General features: G+C 37.6%; 3 protein-coding genes and 1 pseudogene across 4 annotated transcripts; 3 read left to right on the top strand and 1 right to left on the bottom strand.

Annotated features, from left to right (window-relative positions):
* Positions 1-30: 30 nt before the first annotated feature.
* On the top strand, positions 31-3,456 carry LOC147522334 (uncharacterized; the record flags this gene model as incomplete). Its single annotated transcript, XM_086567524.1, has 4 exons — positions 31-72; positions 1,634-1,684; positions 2,399-2,594; positions 3,232-3,456. Coding segments are annotated over 4 exons (477 nt in total), but the record flags the coding sequence as incomplete, so codon positions are not given.
* A 489-nt stretch (positions 3,457-3,945) lies between these two features.
* LOC147522333 (sulfite exporter TauE/SafE family protein 3-like) lies at positions 3,946-8,776 on the bottom strand (annotated as a pseudogene). Its single transcript, XR_015212963.1, has 9 exons — positions 8,361-8,776; positions 8,214-8,278; positions 8,090-8,117; positions 7,895-7,980; positions 7,741-7,827; positions 7,580-7,630; positions 7,158-7,379; positions 6,718-6,811; positions 3,946-5,984 (listed from the first exon to the last, which is right to left on the bottom strand). The product of XR_015212963.1 is annotated as a sulfite exporter TauE/SafE family protein 3-like (transcript).
* Positions 8,777-10,297: 1,521 nt separating this feature from the next.
* On the top strand, positions 10,298-14,905 carry LOC147522332 (putative disease resistance protein RGA3). The gene is given in 4 exon segments (XM_086592766.1): positions 10,298-11,904; positions 11,907-12,145; positions 12,147-13,963; positions 13,966-14,905. Coding segments are annotated over 4 exon segments (3,366 nt in total). The 5' UTR covers positions 10,298-11,385; the 3' UTR covers positions 14,757-14,905.
* An 88-nt stretch (positions 14,906-14,993) lies between these two features.
* LOC147522331 (pentatricopeptide repeat-containing protein At2g15820, chloroplastic-like) lies at positions 14,994-18,235 on the top strand. The gene is made up of 2 exons (XM_086592786.1): positions 14,994-15,710; positions 15,937-18,235. The coding sequence occupies exons 1-2, from the start codon at positions 15,132-15,134 to the stop codon at positions 17,815-17,817; spliced, it is 2,460 nt and encodes an 819-aa protein (XP_086448912.1). The 5' UTR covers positions 14,994-15,131; the 3' UTR covers positions 17,818-18,235.
* Positions 18,236-18,549: the final 314 nt, after the last annotated feature.

The following is an 18,549-nucleotide window of genomic DNA, read 5'->3' as shown; positions in this document are numbered from 1 at the left end:
TTGGGTTTCAGGAAAAGATAAATTTTTACTTTTGGTTACTCCTACACAACCGGCCAAGCTTTGATTTTTCAGGCAGGTTCTCTTTACTGGGCTTTATTTATTTTGACCCGCTTAATTAATTTTACAGGTTGATTAGAAGATGAAATTACAACTAGAGAAAAAAATTTGAATCTTCAGGTTGGGTATTTTTTACTTTAGTTTGTTTCAATTGTTTACAGTAATTTGTCTCCCCTTACGTTGGTTCTCATGGGGGATTAATTTAATTAATCGACTTTTCTTTATTCGATATTGCTCGGCGTCTAATTCTCATGTAGTTTTGTCTATGACCCTAACTTAGCTATCTTTTAGTTACACTTAATTCTCTCCCGTCCGCATTTCCTAATAATTTGTTCTCCCTCTCTCATAATCTTTTTATATTCGTCCTCACTTTTTAAATCAAAATTATATTTTAATATGACGCAACTTACATAATGTCTGAACTATTACTTCAAATTTTATGGTTGTTTAGTTTTGTGGGGAAACACTGGCATGCGTATTAGTTATACAAGTAAATAACTAAATCAAACAGGCATTACTGAAATGTCATTGTACCCCATTGGCACTGTACTAGTAAGATTACTTGGCATTTTTACCCATCTCATTCAAGCGTCGTTAATTTGGTTTATAATGATATTGTTGACCTAGTACCAGTTACTTTGTAGAATAGCCTTGTGAAGAGACATTAATAGTTTGTTTTATCATGCATATAAGATATGGAAGTCGAAAACTCCAAACAAACTAAGAATGTGGTTGACAAAGAAAATAATCTAAAAATGTGGATGACAAAGGAGGAGAAGAAGAGGAGTATTATGTTTTACTTGATCTTTATGCTGTTTGTGGGCAGTCCTTCCTAATGTACCATATGTCTTATTGGTATGTGTAAATGTATGTATAAGTTATATGACCTGATTTGTTTTTTCCTGGATTGGCTAAATTGCTTCAAAGGGGAGGTGCGGGGTCGTTACCCGTACCTCTCGCATGCTAACTTGCTAAGCGAGCGACTACCACAAGCAATATGGCCTGATATTCATGCAAAATGATTGTAAGTATGATTACAAGAGTTTGAAATCTTGAAAAGAGCAGCTTTATAGACAAGCTGAAGCACTCATTTTCCAAGCACAACCGTAATCAGATGTCCAGTGACGTATGACGATGTTTTTTTTTATGCTTATGGCTAAAAAGTTTCATGCCAATCCATAGGGAGATGTTTCTCAAGCTTTTCAAAGATCTTGGATTAAAGATGTGGCGGCATGTATTTTGAGGTCATTGGGACATAGTAGGTGATAGTTCATTTTATATTCTAGACTAGCAATCAATTTAACTGGACATTGAGTTATTTCAATTTACCCATATAATCACCTGATAAATGGTTGTCAACAATGAATTAAATCCATGTATGAAAAACTTTTTCTATAACCTTCCAATGATCAATGATGGATTATGGTAAAGATTTTTATATTTCTAAATTTCTTCACTGTACATGTCTGTTTCTGCAGATAGTTATGCATTTCAAAATCAGTTATTATGGGGTATACGGGAGAGTTATGTTAATTTTTCTCAGTTTTGACGACTATTGTGTGCTTTAATTTTCTAGGGCTTGGACACCTTGAATCCAATCTTGATTATCGGTGACAATTTGAAACTGGTGAGTTTCCTTGCAAAGTTTACGTACTTTAAGTGAGATGTGTTATAACTTGTTTGTTATTTAGAGAACTCAAATTACTTAAACATAATCTATTTTTTAAAGATGAAATATCAAATAGACTTTGCGCAATGATATGCTCAGAGACTACTCTATCTGGTGTGCAGTGTTCCTACCTCCAGAGGTACAAAACACTAAAAATGAACAAAAACTTCTTGTGGGTTGGGTGGATAAACCATGCTTCTGATTTTTCACTCATCTTCTTCGCAAGTGTTACATTATTGTGTTTAAGGTTTCAGAATCACATCTGTGCCTAAAAGTTCACATTCATATACGTACACTTAATGAAAGTTCATGAAGTGTTTGGAAGAGATAATAGAATTAGCTTCTTGAACCGTCGAACAGATGCCATCATTGATCTATTTTATGGTATAGTGAAACAACATGATAACTAATTTGTACTTAAAGAAGACAACAAAGTTGGTGTGTTATCTGTCTAGGAACATTGGACTGACAACTCAGTTTCTCCAGGAAAGAGAATGGGTAAAGAAGTAATTCAGTTTCATTCAACAACCTGACACCATACTATAACAATGTGCCTTTCATGCGGAAATCATGTTGTCTTGCTAAGTTTAATAGTTATACATTTTTAAGATTTTGTATTTCTTACCATCTAGTCGGTTCTTCACTTCTGTTCTTCTTTTTTTCCCTTGGCAGATAGGTGAGTACGAAGAAACTATTGGGACATGCTACGTATTCACAGAATCAGGACAGATTCCTTCACAATTGCCTCAGTACTTGCTTGTAGAGAAGCTTAAATACATGGTTTCAAGATGCCCTATGGAATTATTGGTGAATAAAACCCTGTCCTACCGTCTTGATTCTACAATGAGAATTCTCCCTGGTGCACCCATATAATCATAGGTGAACTGGTGATCCATTGGAAGATGTGAAAAATTGATTAGCCACAATATTAATTCCTTTCAAGTTGCTCATGGGTTGCATTGCATCTTCAGAGGCAAACATTCAGTTGATGATCATATTGACAATAGATAAACCTTAATAATTCAACCTTACCTGTTTTATGTTCCCCATGGGTCAATTGAGAAGTCTTCCTTGCTCTATTGCAATTTATGTCTTTAAGCCAACAGAATTTTTTTGAAATTTTCCTATGACCGTTAAAAACCTATAGGGAGATCTAATAATATACTTATTCTGAAAGGCTTTTGATCAGCACTGGCAAGACCCTTGAGACATTAATAAGATGCGTTTAACTTTAAGTTCATATACTTACAATTGCCTTCTTTCACTAAACCTGAAAGAATTGAAAAGCCCATTAGTGACATGACCTTCTTTAGATGTTCTAAATGCTAAGTACCTTCAGTGTTAAAATTAGAGTCATCATTTACTTTTGTAGCTTGTGTTCCATCTGCAATCAGGTGGTTTCTTTCCTCTTTTAATTTAGGTTAAGGGTGACTTATGATTGTTTTTTGGAAAGCTGTTTTTATTTGGCTTGTATTCCGTTTGGCTAACCTGAATACTGTTGGCAGATAGTGCTCCTTTGGTGCACGAGGAGACAGGACCATCTGAAGCAAATCTATTCAGGGGCAAATGCATTGTAGATCCAAACCAAACTATAACGAAGGAAGTCAAACCCATTGCTAGCCTACATAAAGTTCTCAAATTTAAATTTGCTTCAGATGTTGAAACTCAAGTATCAACAACTAAACTCAAGTGATATAATTTTTATTATTATTTATAATTTATTAAAGTGATCTTGTATGCCCATAAAGTAGATGCAATTACCTTCGAATCTTGGCATGCTTTTATTCCCAAGAATAGCATCTGATCATGCAAACTTTTCACCTGAACCTACTGTGATCGATACAATTTATATACTAAGAATTTTTTAAGTGACATGTATCGTATCAAATTCTAGATGTCGAAACCTATAAACCATCAACAACTATCGACATAATTCCACCAAGTATTTGATACTTGGTCTATATCTTTCATCTATGATGGGTCATTCTATAGGTAAAACGTTCCCTATGGTAGGAGCAAATGATACAAAGTTCCCTATGGTAATCACAATTAAAGCTAAACAATTAACTAATGGAGATGGATATTCAAATTGATACAAAGTTCACTAACCTGCTGTGGTGTGAGACGAGAGAGAGAGAGAGAGAGAGTTAAATGAATGAGAGAGTTGAAAAAGGAGGCGTTATTAGTACTATGTTTGAGACAAAGCGTGTGTCAGGATGTGAAGGGAATGTTAAGTTTATTCGAAGCTTTTCATCTTTGTTTCGAAGATGAAAATACTTTACATGAAGCCAAAGACTTCACTCTGAAACATTTGAAGATTCTGAATGAAAATATACACCCTAGCCTAGCTGAAGAAGTTACACATGCCTCGGAGCTTCCCCTGCATTGGAGAATGCCTAAGTTAGAGGCTAGATGTTACATTGATGCATATCAGAGAGAAGAGAAAATGAATCCAGTTTTGATTGAACTTGCTATATTTGACTTCAATATGTTGCAAGCCACACACACACACCCCAAGCCTGCAACACACACAAAGCACTCGCACACAGACCACTTACACAGCCTGCACACACACAGAAACATATACTAATTGAATTTAAACATTAAAACAAAAACACGTGTATAACAACATTCTATTAAATAACTTCACTAAATAGAATGGATAAATTACCAAGTTATAATATCCAAAAGCCACATACACTTGTACATATACCAAGTTCTAATTCAAACACTCATACACTACACAATATAGTCAAAACTTGAGACGTGATACGGACCAACCAACTATATTCTATTTACTAAAACCAACTATAAAACATCACATTCTAAGTCTCCTTTGTATTGTATTTTCGACATTTCATATACACACATCCTGTCATAACCTGAAAATCCAATAAATATACATCCAAGGCATATATAAAACCTTAGACCTCAGTCGTAAACCCAACTACTAAAAGACATACTAATTCGAATAACCAGCTACTTAACCGTCTCGACAAATGTCAGTTAAGTCAAGTAACTAGTCCTTGAAACAAGAGAAAACGGTATATTGATACAATATAAACCTCTGGCAAAATGCCCGCCCGTAACCCAACAGATAAAGTACATTAAATAGTCCATTTTAGGGATTGGCGACTTACTCATTCAGTGACTTTGGCACTGGGCGTTCCCAAAATGGGTACTATTGGGTCGGGTGAATTCGATAAATATACTGACAAGAATTAAACCAACTTAAATCAAAACCTCAAGTCACATATACAACCAATTATTTTTGTGCCATGTTATTCTTTTTGACCCCAAAAGCTAATGACAGAAAAAGCTACTAACGGAAATGAAAGCACACTCAAATACTTGATATAAAAGTCGGCAATTAGCCCCAGGATATTCTAGATGATGCCCAGTCACTTTCTTAATAAAAGCCTACTTGTGAAAAATTCTCCAAATGATTCTAACAGCAGGTAAAATTAATTATCTAATTCTCCTTTTCTGGTATGACACATTGACACTCTAGTAGACCAGTACCCCACTAGAAGAAGAATACTATGCGTCTATGCACCAAGGTGATCTCTGCGACACTGAAACTCGAAGTTCGTATTGCAACATTGTTGGAAAAGTTGCACAATAATAATAACAAGTATCAGAAATTTAGATAAACAAAAAGAAAAGAAAACGGAACAATAGCAAATCCATACTTGATTAACTGGAGAATATAGATCTCAAAAACTCAATCTAGCTCATTTATCACACATACAACACGAAATTGGACTTTTGGATCAATAGCAAACCATGGATATCAATGGTTTTGTGCTAGTAGATCGAGTTTTCAAGAATGAAAATACATCTGCAGCATCACCATTAAAAATTGAGAGAGAGGGAGTAAGAACTCACCGTCGGCGCTTGAGAGAGATAGCGATTGTGATTTGCCAGCAAGAAAATTTTGGTCGATTTCCTCGGAAATTTTATTTTTGGAGTGAGGGTTTTACCGGCAAATTGATTTTACTTTTGCCAGACCCATTATATTGCAACAAGCAGCGGGAAAAATATCGATTTGCCAGCGGGAAAATTGATTATCAAGCAGGCCCCTAGATACACTTGACCAGTAAGGGTAACGTAATAATTACAGGTACCAAATTAGAATGCATCAGAAACCTTCAACTAGAAAAACGAAGCTTATGCTTAAATAAGTCCCGAAACTTACCTGGGCTTTAGGTCGCGGTGAATTATGACATTTGGCTCATTATGAAGATAGGTCATGCCCCTGATCACATATGAAAGTGAAATTCCTATCAGCATGTGCACCAATTGACCAAACTACTCAAAAAGAGAACTCTTTAGTGTGAACTGCACTATAAGCTACATACTATTATATTGGTGAACCCTGTTTTGTTTAAGTTAATTGCATTCTAATATTTTTCAATTGCCACCCACCCCCACACCCCACCCCCACATTACACACATGGTTTTCACATGAAAAGAATCTTTTCTACTGGTATTTTCCAGTATCTTTCGAAACTAGAGACCTTTCAGTTTTAGAGATAAACTTGTAAACCACTATTAATAATGCCCTGGTATCTTATTTTTGTATCAATAATAATGCCTTGCTGCTGAAAACTTCTAACGACTTGCAACCAGAGTTAATTCCTAAATCTTTATAGTATGTTAGCATGCTTATTTAAAGGAAGACCCAACACTTGTTCATGCTAGAGATTATGATAATAGGACACCCCTTCATGTTGCTTCTCTTCATGGTTGGCTTAATGTTGCTCAGTGTCTTATTGATTATGGTGCTGATGTTAATGCCCAAGATCGTTGGAAAAACACGGTATTCATTCTCTTTTTATTTATTCACCAGGGTATGCCCGTGCCTACGGCCCGCGAGGCGTATGTGCCTGCGGTGCTACCTCGACGCTCGACGTGCCTTACGGTCGGTCTACGATATACAAATATAATAAATATAAAAATGACAAAAGCAAATAACAGAATTTCTATACCATAGGGAACTGGAAAACGTTTTAGAAGGTAGTATTCCACGACTGACATCGATGAAGAGAACGTCATGGCAAAAGTTGTTGTAGCACTTGAGACCTGCAATTAGACCCTCATATTAAGTCTGGCAAAAATAAGTAAACACGTAACTGCAATCATTTATTGTTTTTTTTTATGAACAACAAGTTGGTTTTTACGAAGGGTCAACAATTTTATTTCCTGGATGTGCACTGAACTGACGAGAACATCTCGAGGAGAACATCTTGAGATGGTGATAGGGTGATCTATTCTCCCAAACCCAGAAAATGTAGATATTGGCAGCAATTGTGGAGGCAAACTAAAGACGGGAAAAAAGTAGGGGTGATCCATAGTTCCAATTAATATTATGCCCTCTCTATCTCTCGTACAAGTTCTAGCTAATGTAAGAATGGTGGCCGATACACACCTGGGGAGGAATGCCAAGTTCCAAGAATAGAGGACCCAATATGAATCCACCACCAAGACCAAGGAGCCCGCAGACCACACCAGCTAGTATACCACAAGCGCTGTATAAAATCAGTTGATGCACTTTTCAGTTTGTGTCTGTGTCTCCCTTGGATGCAATTACTGCCTTTCCATTATACAAGCTAATTGCCTGATACAGAGTAACTCCCACAGCAACAGGAATCTGCAAGCCATTGTGGAAACAACTTAGACTACTGGTTCAAATAGTATTAAGGGGAAATGCTTTGTGATAAAACAGTGATCCGTTGGTTCTACATTACCCTCCAGCAGCCTTCTCTTTCCATTAATAATGTAAACCATCATAAAAGAAATGGGGGAAAAAAACTGTCAGGAGCATTTCCGTCGGAATAAAGCTACAAATACCTGCATTAAGTTCAAAATTCAATAGGCAATCGAACAGGTTGTTGTCTTGTTCTGTGTCAAAAAGAAGCAGGGTCTTCTATCAGAACATGAATTTCAAATAGAAACAGGAAAATTTGACGTATATGCATTTAGTAATGATTGAAACATTTGAAAAAGTGTACCTTAGCAATCTGTAGAGCGAGGAACGCAACCCATACGAAAACAAGAAGGCCAAATTCCTTCCAGTAGACATTCTCAAGGATAGGGACCTAGAAAAGCATTTGAAGTTAACCTAGGCTGCTTAAACAGAGTGACACAGTAGTAGCATATACTGACCTCTTGATCTCCATTAGTATTTGTCTCCTTGTGAGTATCGTTGCTTGGGCCACCAGGTAAGGCCTTGTATTCTACTTCTTCGTTACCTTATTAAACAGGAAGGGATGGTAACTATCAAGTTGAAGTACAAAAAATGAAGTGATAGTATGAAATCTTGATGCTATCTGATACTTCAAAGAAAGCATACCGACGTACCATTTGACTCCAATCGTTTAGCAGCTTCCTGAAATCAAGGAAGAAACAACTAATTCAACGGGAGGAAAGAATTGGTTTAAAATGGATTAGAACTCCACAGCAGATGAATGAAGGTTCGAATTACCTTATTTAAAATAGTTTCTTTTTTCCATGTCTCTACACCCTTAAAGAATGCCTTAGTTGATGTGCCTGCAGAATCACTAAATAACTAAAGGATGCTTTCCAACTCTAGAAAACGGCAAGGAGAGAAGCAAATCAAGAAATTTCTTACCTATGAAAAGGATAATCAGGATAACCGTGACCATCCAATCAGCAAAAAGCACATTAAAAGCAACTCCTATACTGATACGTGGTTGTCAAACTCCATCCCAGATCCTTCTTCTTCAGCTTCAGGAATCATTGAGCTGTCGGAATACATGTTCATCCTCAAAAAGGAAGCTTGATGTTCATTAGCACTACGAATGCTCCACGAAATTTCAATTCCTAAAACTCAATCTTGATTTCTCATCCATGTTAGCCAACGCTGAAAACCAACTTATAGTATAGCTTTTGTAGAGGGAGACTGTAAGGGTGGGAGTGGGAGGGCTGATGCGGCGGTTAGGGCAGATGTTGGAAGAGAGATTAAAAAGGAAGATCTGATCTCATGGATCCAGACGCTGTGGATGAAAGTAGCATACCAGGTGTGAGCCGTTTTTTTTGCCATGTCACAACTTGTTAAAAGATGAACGATTAATACTCGGATGGATACCACCCATCGCTTTTTATTATTAGATAGATTGGTATTTGGCCCGTTTATTACACTACATTATTATGATCTTTATAATTGATTTTGGATAATAGTTGTTTGGTAAAAGTATTTAGAAACCATTAGTTTACTCTCAAAATGAGATAATCTAGCTTAAGGAATGAGGAACACAATCTATGGAGCTTTCCGCCCCTTTTGAATGAGTTGCCTTTTCTTTTTCTTTCTTTTTTGTCACTAATTAAATCAAACATTCATTTGGATTTGGTACTTTCATAAAAAGTTTATCATTTCTTCCATAGAAGGTTATTTCAAAATCATTTGTTGGTATAAAATCTCAACCAAAGGGAAACTTAATAATTTAAACAGAATCACGAACCGGTGCTCAAGATTCCTCAATATTTTTTAGTTACTTTCTTAGTTTATTTGTAAAAAAAAATCCATAAAATTACAAAAGGTAATCTGATTGCCAATGAACAACATATTTTGATGAGAGTGCAATTTCATGAGATTTGGTTCATGGCTATAAAAAACTCTATACCTCTTTGGCCTACCACTACTTCAACATTTTAATTTAAAATGTTGCCAGCCAAGACACACCAATTCATGTGGCCTATTAACAAAAAACTGACTGAAACTGATATCAGCGACGGGCTTCGTTTGGCACCCACCCAAGTGATGGAGCATATTTTACCACATATTAATAATGGTAAGGATCTTGATTCCCGCCGGAGCTATGATAACCAAATCTATATTGACGACATTGACACTGGCACCCGATACACTTCAAGAATAAGAAGGGTGTCAAGGACTGGTTACTGCATGGATTCTGGATTTTTCATGCGGAGGCACCTTGCTGCAGGAACTACAGTTGGCTTTGTGCATAAAGAAAATAACGTATTTCGATTCCATGTTCTGAGTGCTGACGAAATATAGAAGTAGCTTTATTTATGCCTGTGTTTTTAAAGATTAATATATGACAATATTTGTCTTAATGCATGACTTTTGAGATAAACTTTACAATATCATTTTTCACTGTGCAAAAACTTATATCTTGCAAGACTTATCAATTTAACCTGTTCGACTATTATAACATTTAGCTCTTATTGGATTAGTATGTCGTTGTCAAGAGTTTTGTGCAGTGCGTTGGCCGTTGGGGAGTCAGTCTGACTCAACCACCAGCAGGGGCGGAACCAGGATTCAAACTGAGAGGGGGCTGCTACTTTAGGAAACGTTTTTTAAATAAAGAAATGATTCTCTCACATAATAAAAATAACACTAAATGGTAATATGTATTTATGTTAACTAGTAGTATATATCGTGACTTTTTTTTTCATAGAAAGTTTGGGAGGGGACTATAGCCTCTGTTAGCCCTCTCCTAGGTCCGCCCCTGGCAACCAGGTTGTTTTGTCCTCCGTTTTCATTTTTCACTACTTAGATTGAGGTCGAGTATAAAGTTGGGCTTTGGGTCTGACCTTTTTCTGGGTCGTGAATCATGATGAAAAGTAGTCGTGTCTATCAATCCATAAATGAGTAACACATTATCAGTTGGGTCCTTGGCCCATCTCAGTTAACCTATCCTCAGCCTAAATATGGTAGACAATTTTTTGTACCCGAAATTATGCAAATCTAGATAATTTCGTGTAGTGCAAAGTTTTGAAGTGAATTGTTTTTGACGGACTGCCAAACACCTAGTTGAAGTCATCGAGAACCAATTTATCATGGAGAGCTAGATTAGTAAGCATATGATATTTACTATAGTATTTATTTGTTTAATTATTGTAATTTCTTTTACATTTGCAGACTCAAATATTATTGCTTATATACTCATGGCTAGAGGACAACAAATCCCTCCATATTTTATTTTGAACCTTGCTACGGCAAAGTCGCTGATTAGTTTATGTATGGATGTAAAGAATGTAGGAAGCTCTTCCTTGTTTTGGAAGTGTATTCATTTGCAAAAAGAAAAAAAAAAAGTGAATTGCTTTCTTTTTAGTAGGGTTTTGATTGTTAAAACTTGCGGCATAACCAGTGATCAAAATTCAAGTTCATGAATAGGAAAGCTAAATTCGCATTCTTTAACAAAATCCCTATAAACTTGTGATTCTGTTTTGAAATCATTTGGAATACTGGGCTTTCTAGAATGTTCTGAGCCAAGCCGGCAATCAACTTACCTTTCTTTACCAAAAAAACTTATTTCTACCTTGGTCTCAGCTGAGATTCTCAAGTCCCATTTAAATTGAGGTGATGGGCTCACGGATGTGTACTGGATATTGCATCAGTATTCAGTAGTACACTACTACACTATTACTGATTTACTGTACTAGTGTAACTGCCCATAGCAGCAGCACACCACAACTGACAAGTCCAGTCAACTCTACATTCCCAGGCAACTTCCTTAGTCATTACTGTTCATTGTTCTAAAATCTAACTGCCGTTTTCTCTGACTACTTCTAAAGTTCTATCCTCCTGATCAGGTGGGTAAAATAATAATAATAATAATAATAAAAAAAAAAGTTCTCAGTAATTTTGTGATATAGAGAAGGAAAAAACCATGGCAGATGCAGCTCTATCTGCGTTTTTACAAGTAGTGTTTCAACAATTGGCTTCTCCCATTTTAGAAGAGTTTGGGTTGCGTAGGGGTGTTGACAAACAACTGAAGAAGTTGACTAGAATTCTTTCAAGAATTCAAGCAGTACTCAGTGATGCAGAACAAAGGCAAATAAGGGAGGAGGCAGTAAGAATTTGGCTAAGGGATCTTAAAGACGTAGCATATGATGCTGATGACTTGATAGATGAGATGGCAACCGAAGCTTTTCAGTCGAGTCGAGTAAGGAACTTCTTGTCCTCCATTAGTATAGCACCTAAGATAAATGATGTCATTGAGAGACTAGATGAGATTGCAAAAGAGAGGGAGGATCTTCACTTGAGAGAGGGAAGTGGAGGGAAGACTCATGGAATCAGAGCAAGGCCACAAACTAGTTCATTAGTAGATGAATCATGTGTTTTTGGCAGAAATGATGACAAAGAGATAGTAATATCGTCGTTGTTGTTATCAGATGAATCTGATGGAAAAAGCGTGCCGCAGTTATTCCCATAGTTGGAATGGGAGGACTTGGGAAGACAACTCTTGTGCAACTAGTTTACAATGATGAGAAAGTTCAGAAGCATTTTGAACTAAGAATGTGGGTTTGTGTGTTGGAGGATTTTGATGTGAGAAGGATCACCAAAGCAATTATAGAGTCTGCAACTGGAAGTCAAAGTGATCTCTTAGACATGGATCTAATGCAGAGGCCTTCAAAGTATGCTATACGGGAAGAGATTTTTGCTCGTGCTAGATGATGTATGGAACGAGAATCATACTGATTGGGATACCTTAAAAGTTCCATTAAATGTTGCTGCGGAAGGTAGTAAAATTATTGTAACAACCAGGAGCAAAATGGTTTCTTTAATCATGGGCACAGTTAAAGCTCACCATTTGGAGGGTTTGCAAAATGAAGATTGCTGGTTGCTATTCAAACAACGTACAATGGGAAATAGGCTTTCAGAATTACCTCCAAATCTTGAAACAGTCGGGAAGAAAGTTGTGAAGAAGTGTGAGGGGTTGCCCTTGGCAGTAAAGAATTTTGGAGGCCTTTTAAAGTTCGTTGAAGACGAGAAGGAATGGGATACTACCTTGAAAACTGATACATGCGACATTCCAGAGGACAAGAATGATATCTTGCCTACTTTAAGAATGAGCTATCACCATTTGCCTATTCATCTGAAACCTTGCTTTGGTTTTTGCTCAATGTTTCCCAGGGAGTACATATTTCAAAAGGAAAACTTAGTCCTATTGTGGATTGCGGAAGGTTTTATCCAGCCGAAGGGAGGGAAACAACTGGAGGACACAGCTAATGATTATTTTCTTGAGCTGTTGTCCAAGTCTTTCTTTCAATTCGCACATATAGATCCTCTGGACGGCCAATCAAGGTACAAGATGCATGGTTTCATCCACGACCTCGCACAATCTATCATGCGTGAGGAATGCTTTAGGTCTGACGCTAATGAGGTATGCAATATATCCAAACGAGCTCGCCATGTATCCCTTATTTTTGGTGAACTAACACGACAAGACTATGATGCTTTATACAAATCCAAGAGCTTGCGCACACTGTTATTCATGGGTGGATGCAGATTTCGCATTGAACACATCCCCTCTGATCTATTTTTGAAACTGAAATGCTTACGTGTGCTGGATTTGAGTCATACCAGCATTTTTGAGCTACCGAATTCAGTGGGAAACTTGAAGCATTTGCGATACCTTGATCTCTCTTGGACTCGCATTGAAAGATTACCGGAATCTATAACCACTCTAGTCAATCTACAAACTCTAAATCTGATCAAATGTCTCGAGCTTCTTGAGTTGCCAAGTGACATGAGGAATCTGGTAAATCTACGACATCTGAATATATCCTACAGCACGATATTGTTAAGAATACTTCCCTTTTCTGATAGACGACTACTCGAGTTACCAAAATATCTTAGAAACCTGATAAATCTACGAGATATAGACACTTCTTTTAGCAGTGATTTATCCAACATTCTTCCATTTCTTGAGAGAAGCTCTCAGCTGGATCCATTCTCTAGGTTGATATCCACACCACCAGGAATGGGAAGGTTAACTAGTCTCCAGACATTGTCAAATTTCGTAGTGACCAAAAGGAGTGGTTGTGGAGTAGAAGAGTTTAAGAATCTGATGAATCTTAGAGGAGCACTTCGTATTTCAAAGCTGGAAAATGTTGTCGATGTGCTGACGGCCAAAGATGCTAGTTTAATGACAAAGCCTGACATTGATGACTTGACATTGCATTGGAGTGAAATTAATGTACTCAGTTTGCGGAGTGAAAGAATGGATGAAGAGGTACTTGAAGGCCTTCAACCTCACACAAACCTCAAAGAGCTGAGGATTCAAAATTATGGTGGTGCCACATTTCCAAGTTGGATAAGGAATGGATCACTCTCTACTTTAGAGACTCTCTGCTTGTCTAACTTTAGGAAATGTGGACATTTACCACCAGTGTGGCAACTTCCAAAACTAAAAAATCTCAAAATGCATGGAATGTATGGATTGAAACGTATTGGTGCAGACTTTTTGGGGATGGAGCTGTTAGAGGCTTTCTGTCACTGGAGATGCTGGAAATTAAGGACATGCCTATTTTGGAGGACTGGTCTGGAGTAGAGGCAGGTGAGTTCCCTTGCTTAAAGGAATTTACCATTTGGGATTGCCCCAAGTTGGAACAACTACCTCAACTCCCTCTAACTCTTACAATTTTCGAAATAGCGAATTGCAAGGGATTAAAAACTCTTCCATCAGTCCCTTCTATTCAGAAATTAGTGGTTGGACAGTGTGACCAGATGTTATTGAGTTCTTTGGTTTGCTTCCGATCTCTTTCCTCTTTAACCGTTTCTCATTTTTCCAAGCTAGAATGTTTTCCGGATGGTGTACTTCAGCACATGGTATCACTTACAGAATTGAAGATTATTGATTGCGACGAGTTTACATCGCTGCCAAAGGAGGACGGGCTGCAGAAGCTCATTTCACTTGAGTACTTGGAATTTTGCTCTTGTGCTAAACTCAAGTCCTTGCACGACGAAGAGTTACCCTCCGGGTTAAAGTCATTCCGAATTGTATCATGTCCTACTCTGATATCCCTTCCCAGATATATTCAAAATCTCTCTTCCCTCCAACTTCTAGAGATTTGTAAATGCCCTCAACTCTTAACGCTTCCCGGGAATCAGCTACCTGTCACACTTCAAATGTTGTACATTAGAGGATGTCCTGCACTTATGGAGGCTTTTCAGAGAGGAGGTAATAATTGGTACAAGATAGCACATATTCCCAACATACGAATGGACTCAGATTGGCTTCAACAACATTGGTGACTTTACATTCTATATAGCCTTAGCAATAAGCTTGTAATTCCTGAACACCTGTTCAGTGGCTAGTAAGCATTGTTGTAGGTAGAGAGCCTTGTTTTGTACAATATCTGTTTGTTCTTCTCTTCAGTACTTCTTTTCCAATTTGCATTCTACTCAAGATAATAGATGTTCTCTTTTTGTCTGGAAACTCTACTTTATGGACACAGTCCACTAGGAATCCAAATATCAGTAACTTTGAAAACCCGAAATTGATTTTTTAAAATTCCAGGAAAAAATCTACAAGGATAAAATGGAAAGGTCTAGAAAATCATCAATGTAACCCAACATTTTAGCCGTCTAAAATTTGGCGCCGTTTTAAATAGGGCAAAACCGAAAAAAATGCTCCTTCGAAGCGGAGCACAAGAGCTATCTTATTCATCCACCCCAATTTTCATATCCACACCCCTCTCTTCTTCCATCCACACACACACCACTCTCTCTCTCCTCTTCACTCCCTCCATGCGCCACTCTCTTTCTTCTTCTCTCCGTTCTCTTTCTCTCTTCACCAAATCCTCAAAATCCATTTCATATTTTCACCCCCATCGTACACCCACGTTATTTACACCCACTAACCATCTTCTCTCTTTCTCCTCATCCTCAAAACCATTCTCTTCCGCCCCCTATGCTTCTTCAACTGGGGTGGAGGAAAAATGGGAGTTTGGAAGTGAAAGTAATGAGCTTGATGTTGCTGAGTTAAAGAAGTTGGCTTCACCTGTTGTTGAAGTGAAAGAGTTGGAAGAGTTACCTGAACAATGGAGAAGGTCTAAAATAGCTTGGTTGTGTAAAGAGCTACCGTCTCATAAACCTGCTACTTTGATTAGAATACTTAATGCACAAAGGAAATGGATTGCTCAAGAGAATGCTATGTATATTGCTGTTCATTTTATGAGAATTCGTGAAAATGAAGCTTCTTTTAGGGTAAGTGTGTTTCTTGCATTCTGTTTCTTTGTTTATTTGCTTGATTGACTGAAATATTGAAAATTTAAAGACCCCCGTTGTCATATATATTGTTTAAATGAGTAGGTAGAGTATCAATGTGTAAACTTGTTGATCATTTTAAGCATTGCCCTTCTTTTTCTTTTTCTTTTTCTGTACATTGTGTGAGAGAAGCTTTTTTTTTGTTGTTGTTGTTGTTGGATATTAGGTGTATAAGTGGATGATGCAGCAGCATTGGTATCGATTTGATTTTGATTTTGCTACCAAGCTAGCAGATTACATGGGCAAAGAGAGGAAATTCACTAAATGTCGTGAGATATTTAACAATATAATCAATCAGGGTTGTGTTCCTAGTGAATCGACTTTTCATATTCTGACTGTTGCCTATTTGAGTTCACCAATTCAAGGTTGTCTTGAGGAAGCTTGTGGTATTTTCAACCGTATGATACAGTTTGGGGCTTATAAGCCTCGCCTTAGCTTGCATAATTCTCTTTTTAAAGCTCTTGTCAGTAAGCCGGGTGGAACGTCTAAATATTATCTCAAGCAGGCAGAGTTCGTTTATCATAACATGGTGACTTCTGGGCTTGATGTTTCGAAGAATATATATGCAGGTTTGATATGGCTCCATAGCTATCAGGATGTTATAGACACTGAGAGGATTGTAGCATTGAGAGGAGAAATGAAACAAGTGGGAGTGGAAGAGGAGAAAGATGTTCTTGTGTCCATACTGAGAGCATATTCTAAGCAAGGGGATGTGGAGGAAGTAGAAAAGACTTGGCTTAAGCTCCTAAGGTCCGATTGCAGCCTTCCTTCCCAAGCTTTTGTCCACCGAATGGAAGTTTATGCAAAGGTGGGAGAACCTACAAAGTCGTTGGAGGTATTCAGAGCAATGCAAGGTACAAATTCCACCAATGTTGTTGCATATCATAAGATAATAGAAGTGATGTGTGAAGCACAGGAGATAGAAATCGCTGAGTCCCTTGTGAATGATTTTGTAAAGAGTGGAATGAAGCCTCTTATACCGGCTTATGTTGAGCTAATGAACATGTACCTCAAATTGAATTTGCATGAGAAGCTGGAGGCAATTTTTACACAATACCTTGAGAAATGCCAACCAAACCGAGCTGTTTTCAATATCTACTTGGAATCTTTGGTAAGACTTGGTAACCATAACAAGGCTATGGAGATCTTCAACCAAATGTATAGTAATGGAGCAATTGGTGTTAACTCCAGATCCTGCAATACCATTTTAAGTGGGTATCTCTCCTCAGGGCAGTACATTGAAGCTGAAAAGATTTACGATTTGATGTGCTTAAAGAAATATGACATTGATCCTTCGTTAATGGAAAAACTCGACTTTGTTCTGAGCTTGAGCAGGAAATCTTTTAAGAAACCCACTAGTTTGAAACTCAGTAAAGACCAAAGAGAGATTTTGATTGGTTTATTGTTAGGTGGTCTGCGCCTAGAGTCAGATGAAGCAAGGAAGAATCATGCCCTTCATTTTGAATTCAGCAAAAGCTCTAGTGTCCATTCTGTTTTGAAGAGACATATCCATGACCACTACCATGAATGGCTAAATTCTTTTAGCAGGGAAACTGACGGGAATCAAAGTATACCAGATAGGTTTTCTACGATTGCACACACGTATTTTAGTTTCTATGCAGACCAATTTTGGCCAAAAGGACGGCCTGTAATTCCAAAGCTGATCCATCGTTGGTTGTCACCACGCGTTTTAGCATACTGGTACATGTATGGGGGATATAGAACATCCTCTGGAGATATACTGCTCAAGCTAAAGGGTGGAACTCGTGAGGATGTTGAAAAAATTGTCATGGTATTGAAAGCGAAATCGTTGGATTGCAGGGTAAAACGGAAGGGGAGGGTGTTTTGGATTGGTTTCCTTGGCAGTAACTCTGTCTGGTTCTGGAAACTTACAGAGCTCTACATTCTTGATGATTTAAGAGAACTTTTGAGAGCTGATGTCCAAGATCTGGGGAATGATGGGGCAGAGATCCAGGATATCAATTTTGATAGTGGATCCGACTCTGACGAGAAAGCATCAGATGGCAGTGACAATGAAAACGAATAGGAAGAAAATCTCTGAGCTTAGATGTGTAGTTCTTGATGATTCACTGAATTGTTGCTCCTGATCTTATCTCAGAATCCCATCAAGTTGTGACTGTTTTGAATCTAGCAGCCAAGTTCATATGCTCAGAAAGCTGAGAAAGCTAACAGCCTGACATAGTTTATTATCGTTACTGCACCATGAAGTCATAAATAAGAACTGTTATAATGTTAATGGCAAACAGGCATTGTATGTACGCTATAGTTTTGAATCGTTCTGGTGTTCTTGTTCTAGTAATTTTAACAATCTAATCCATTCCTTAAGCACCATCCTTGTATCTTCCAGAACAGAAGCACAAGACTCCAAGTATGCTTCCTGTTCCCGAGAAAGCAGTGACCCGAAGATTGTATAATTCTCCATTTCACCTTGGTTTCTTAAGCTCTGCACACTGTTTTCCTATGCTTCCCTAACCACCGAATTGTTCGAAGTAGCATTTCATCTCCATTGCATTATTTCAAGGGACAACTCAGCAATTAGACATGTATGTAATTCAATACATAATAGCATCCTTTCCTGTTTACACAACCATAATTCTGTTTTTTACGGTTTGTATGAGTTGCGGGCTATGGCTTCTGGGATTGGCTAAGAATGTTGTTCATTTGGTATTTGTACACCACAATTGGTCTGTGTACTTCAAGGTTTATGTGGAAAATGTGCCTCATCGTGGCGTGTACTTTTCTCAATTTGTATGCTTTA

The sequence above is a fragment of the Coptis chinensis genome, chromosome 1, assembly GCF_015680905.1.
Source record: "Coptis chinensis isolate HL-2020 chromosome 1, ASM1568090v1, whole genome shotgun sequence".
Classification (NCBI taxonomy): domain Eukaryota; kingdom Viridiplantae; phylum Streptophyta; class Magnoliopsida; order Ranunculales; family Ranunculaceae; genus Coptis; species Coptis chinensis.
The sequence above is the reverse complement of the archived record's forward strand: the minus strand, read 5'-3'. Positions and strand labels throughout refer to the sequence as shown.

Coding starts and splice junctions, on each gene's coding strand:
- LOC147522331 (XM_086592786.1), top strand. CDS start 15,132: ATGCTCCTTCGAAGCGGAGCACAAGAGCTATCTTATTCATCCACCCCA. Junction 15,711..15,936: donor AAAATGAAGCTTCTTTTAGG/GTAAGTGTGTTT, acceptor GTTGGATATTAG/GTGTATAAGTGGATGATGCA.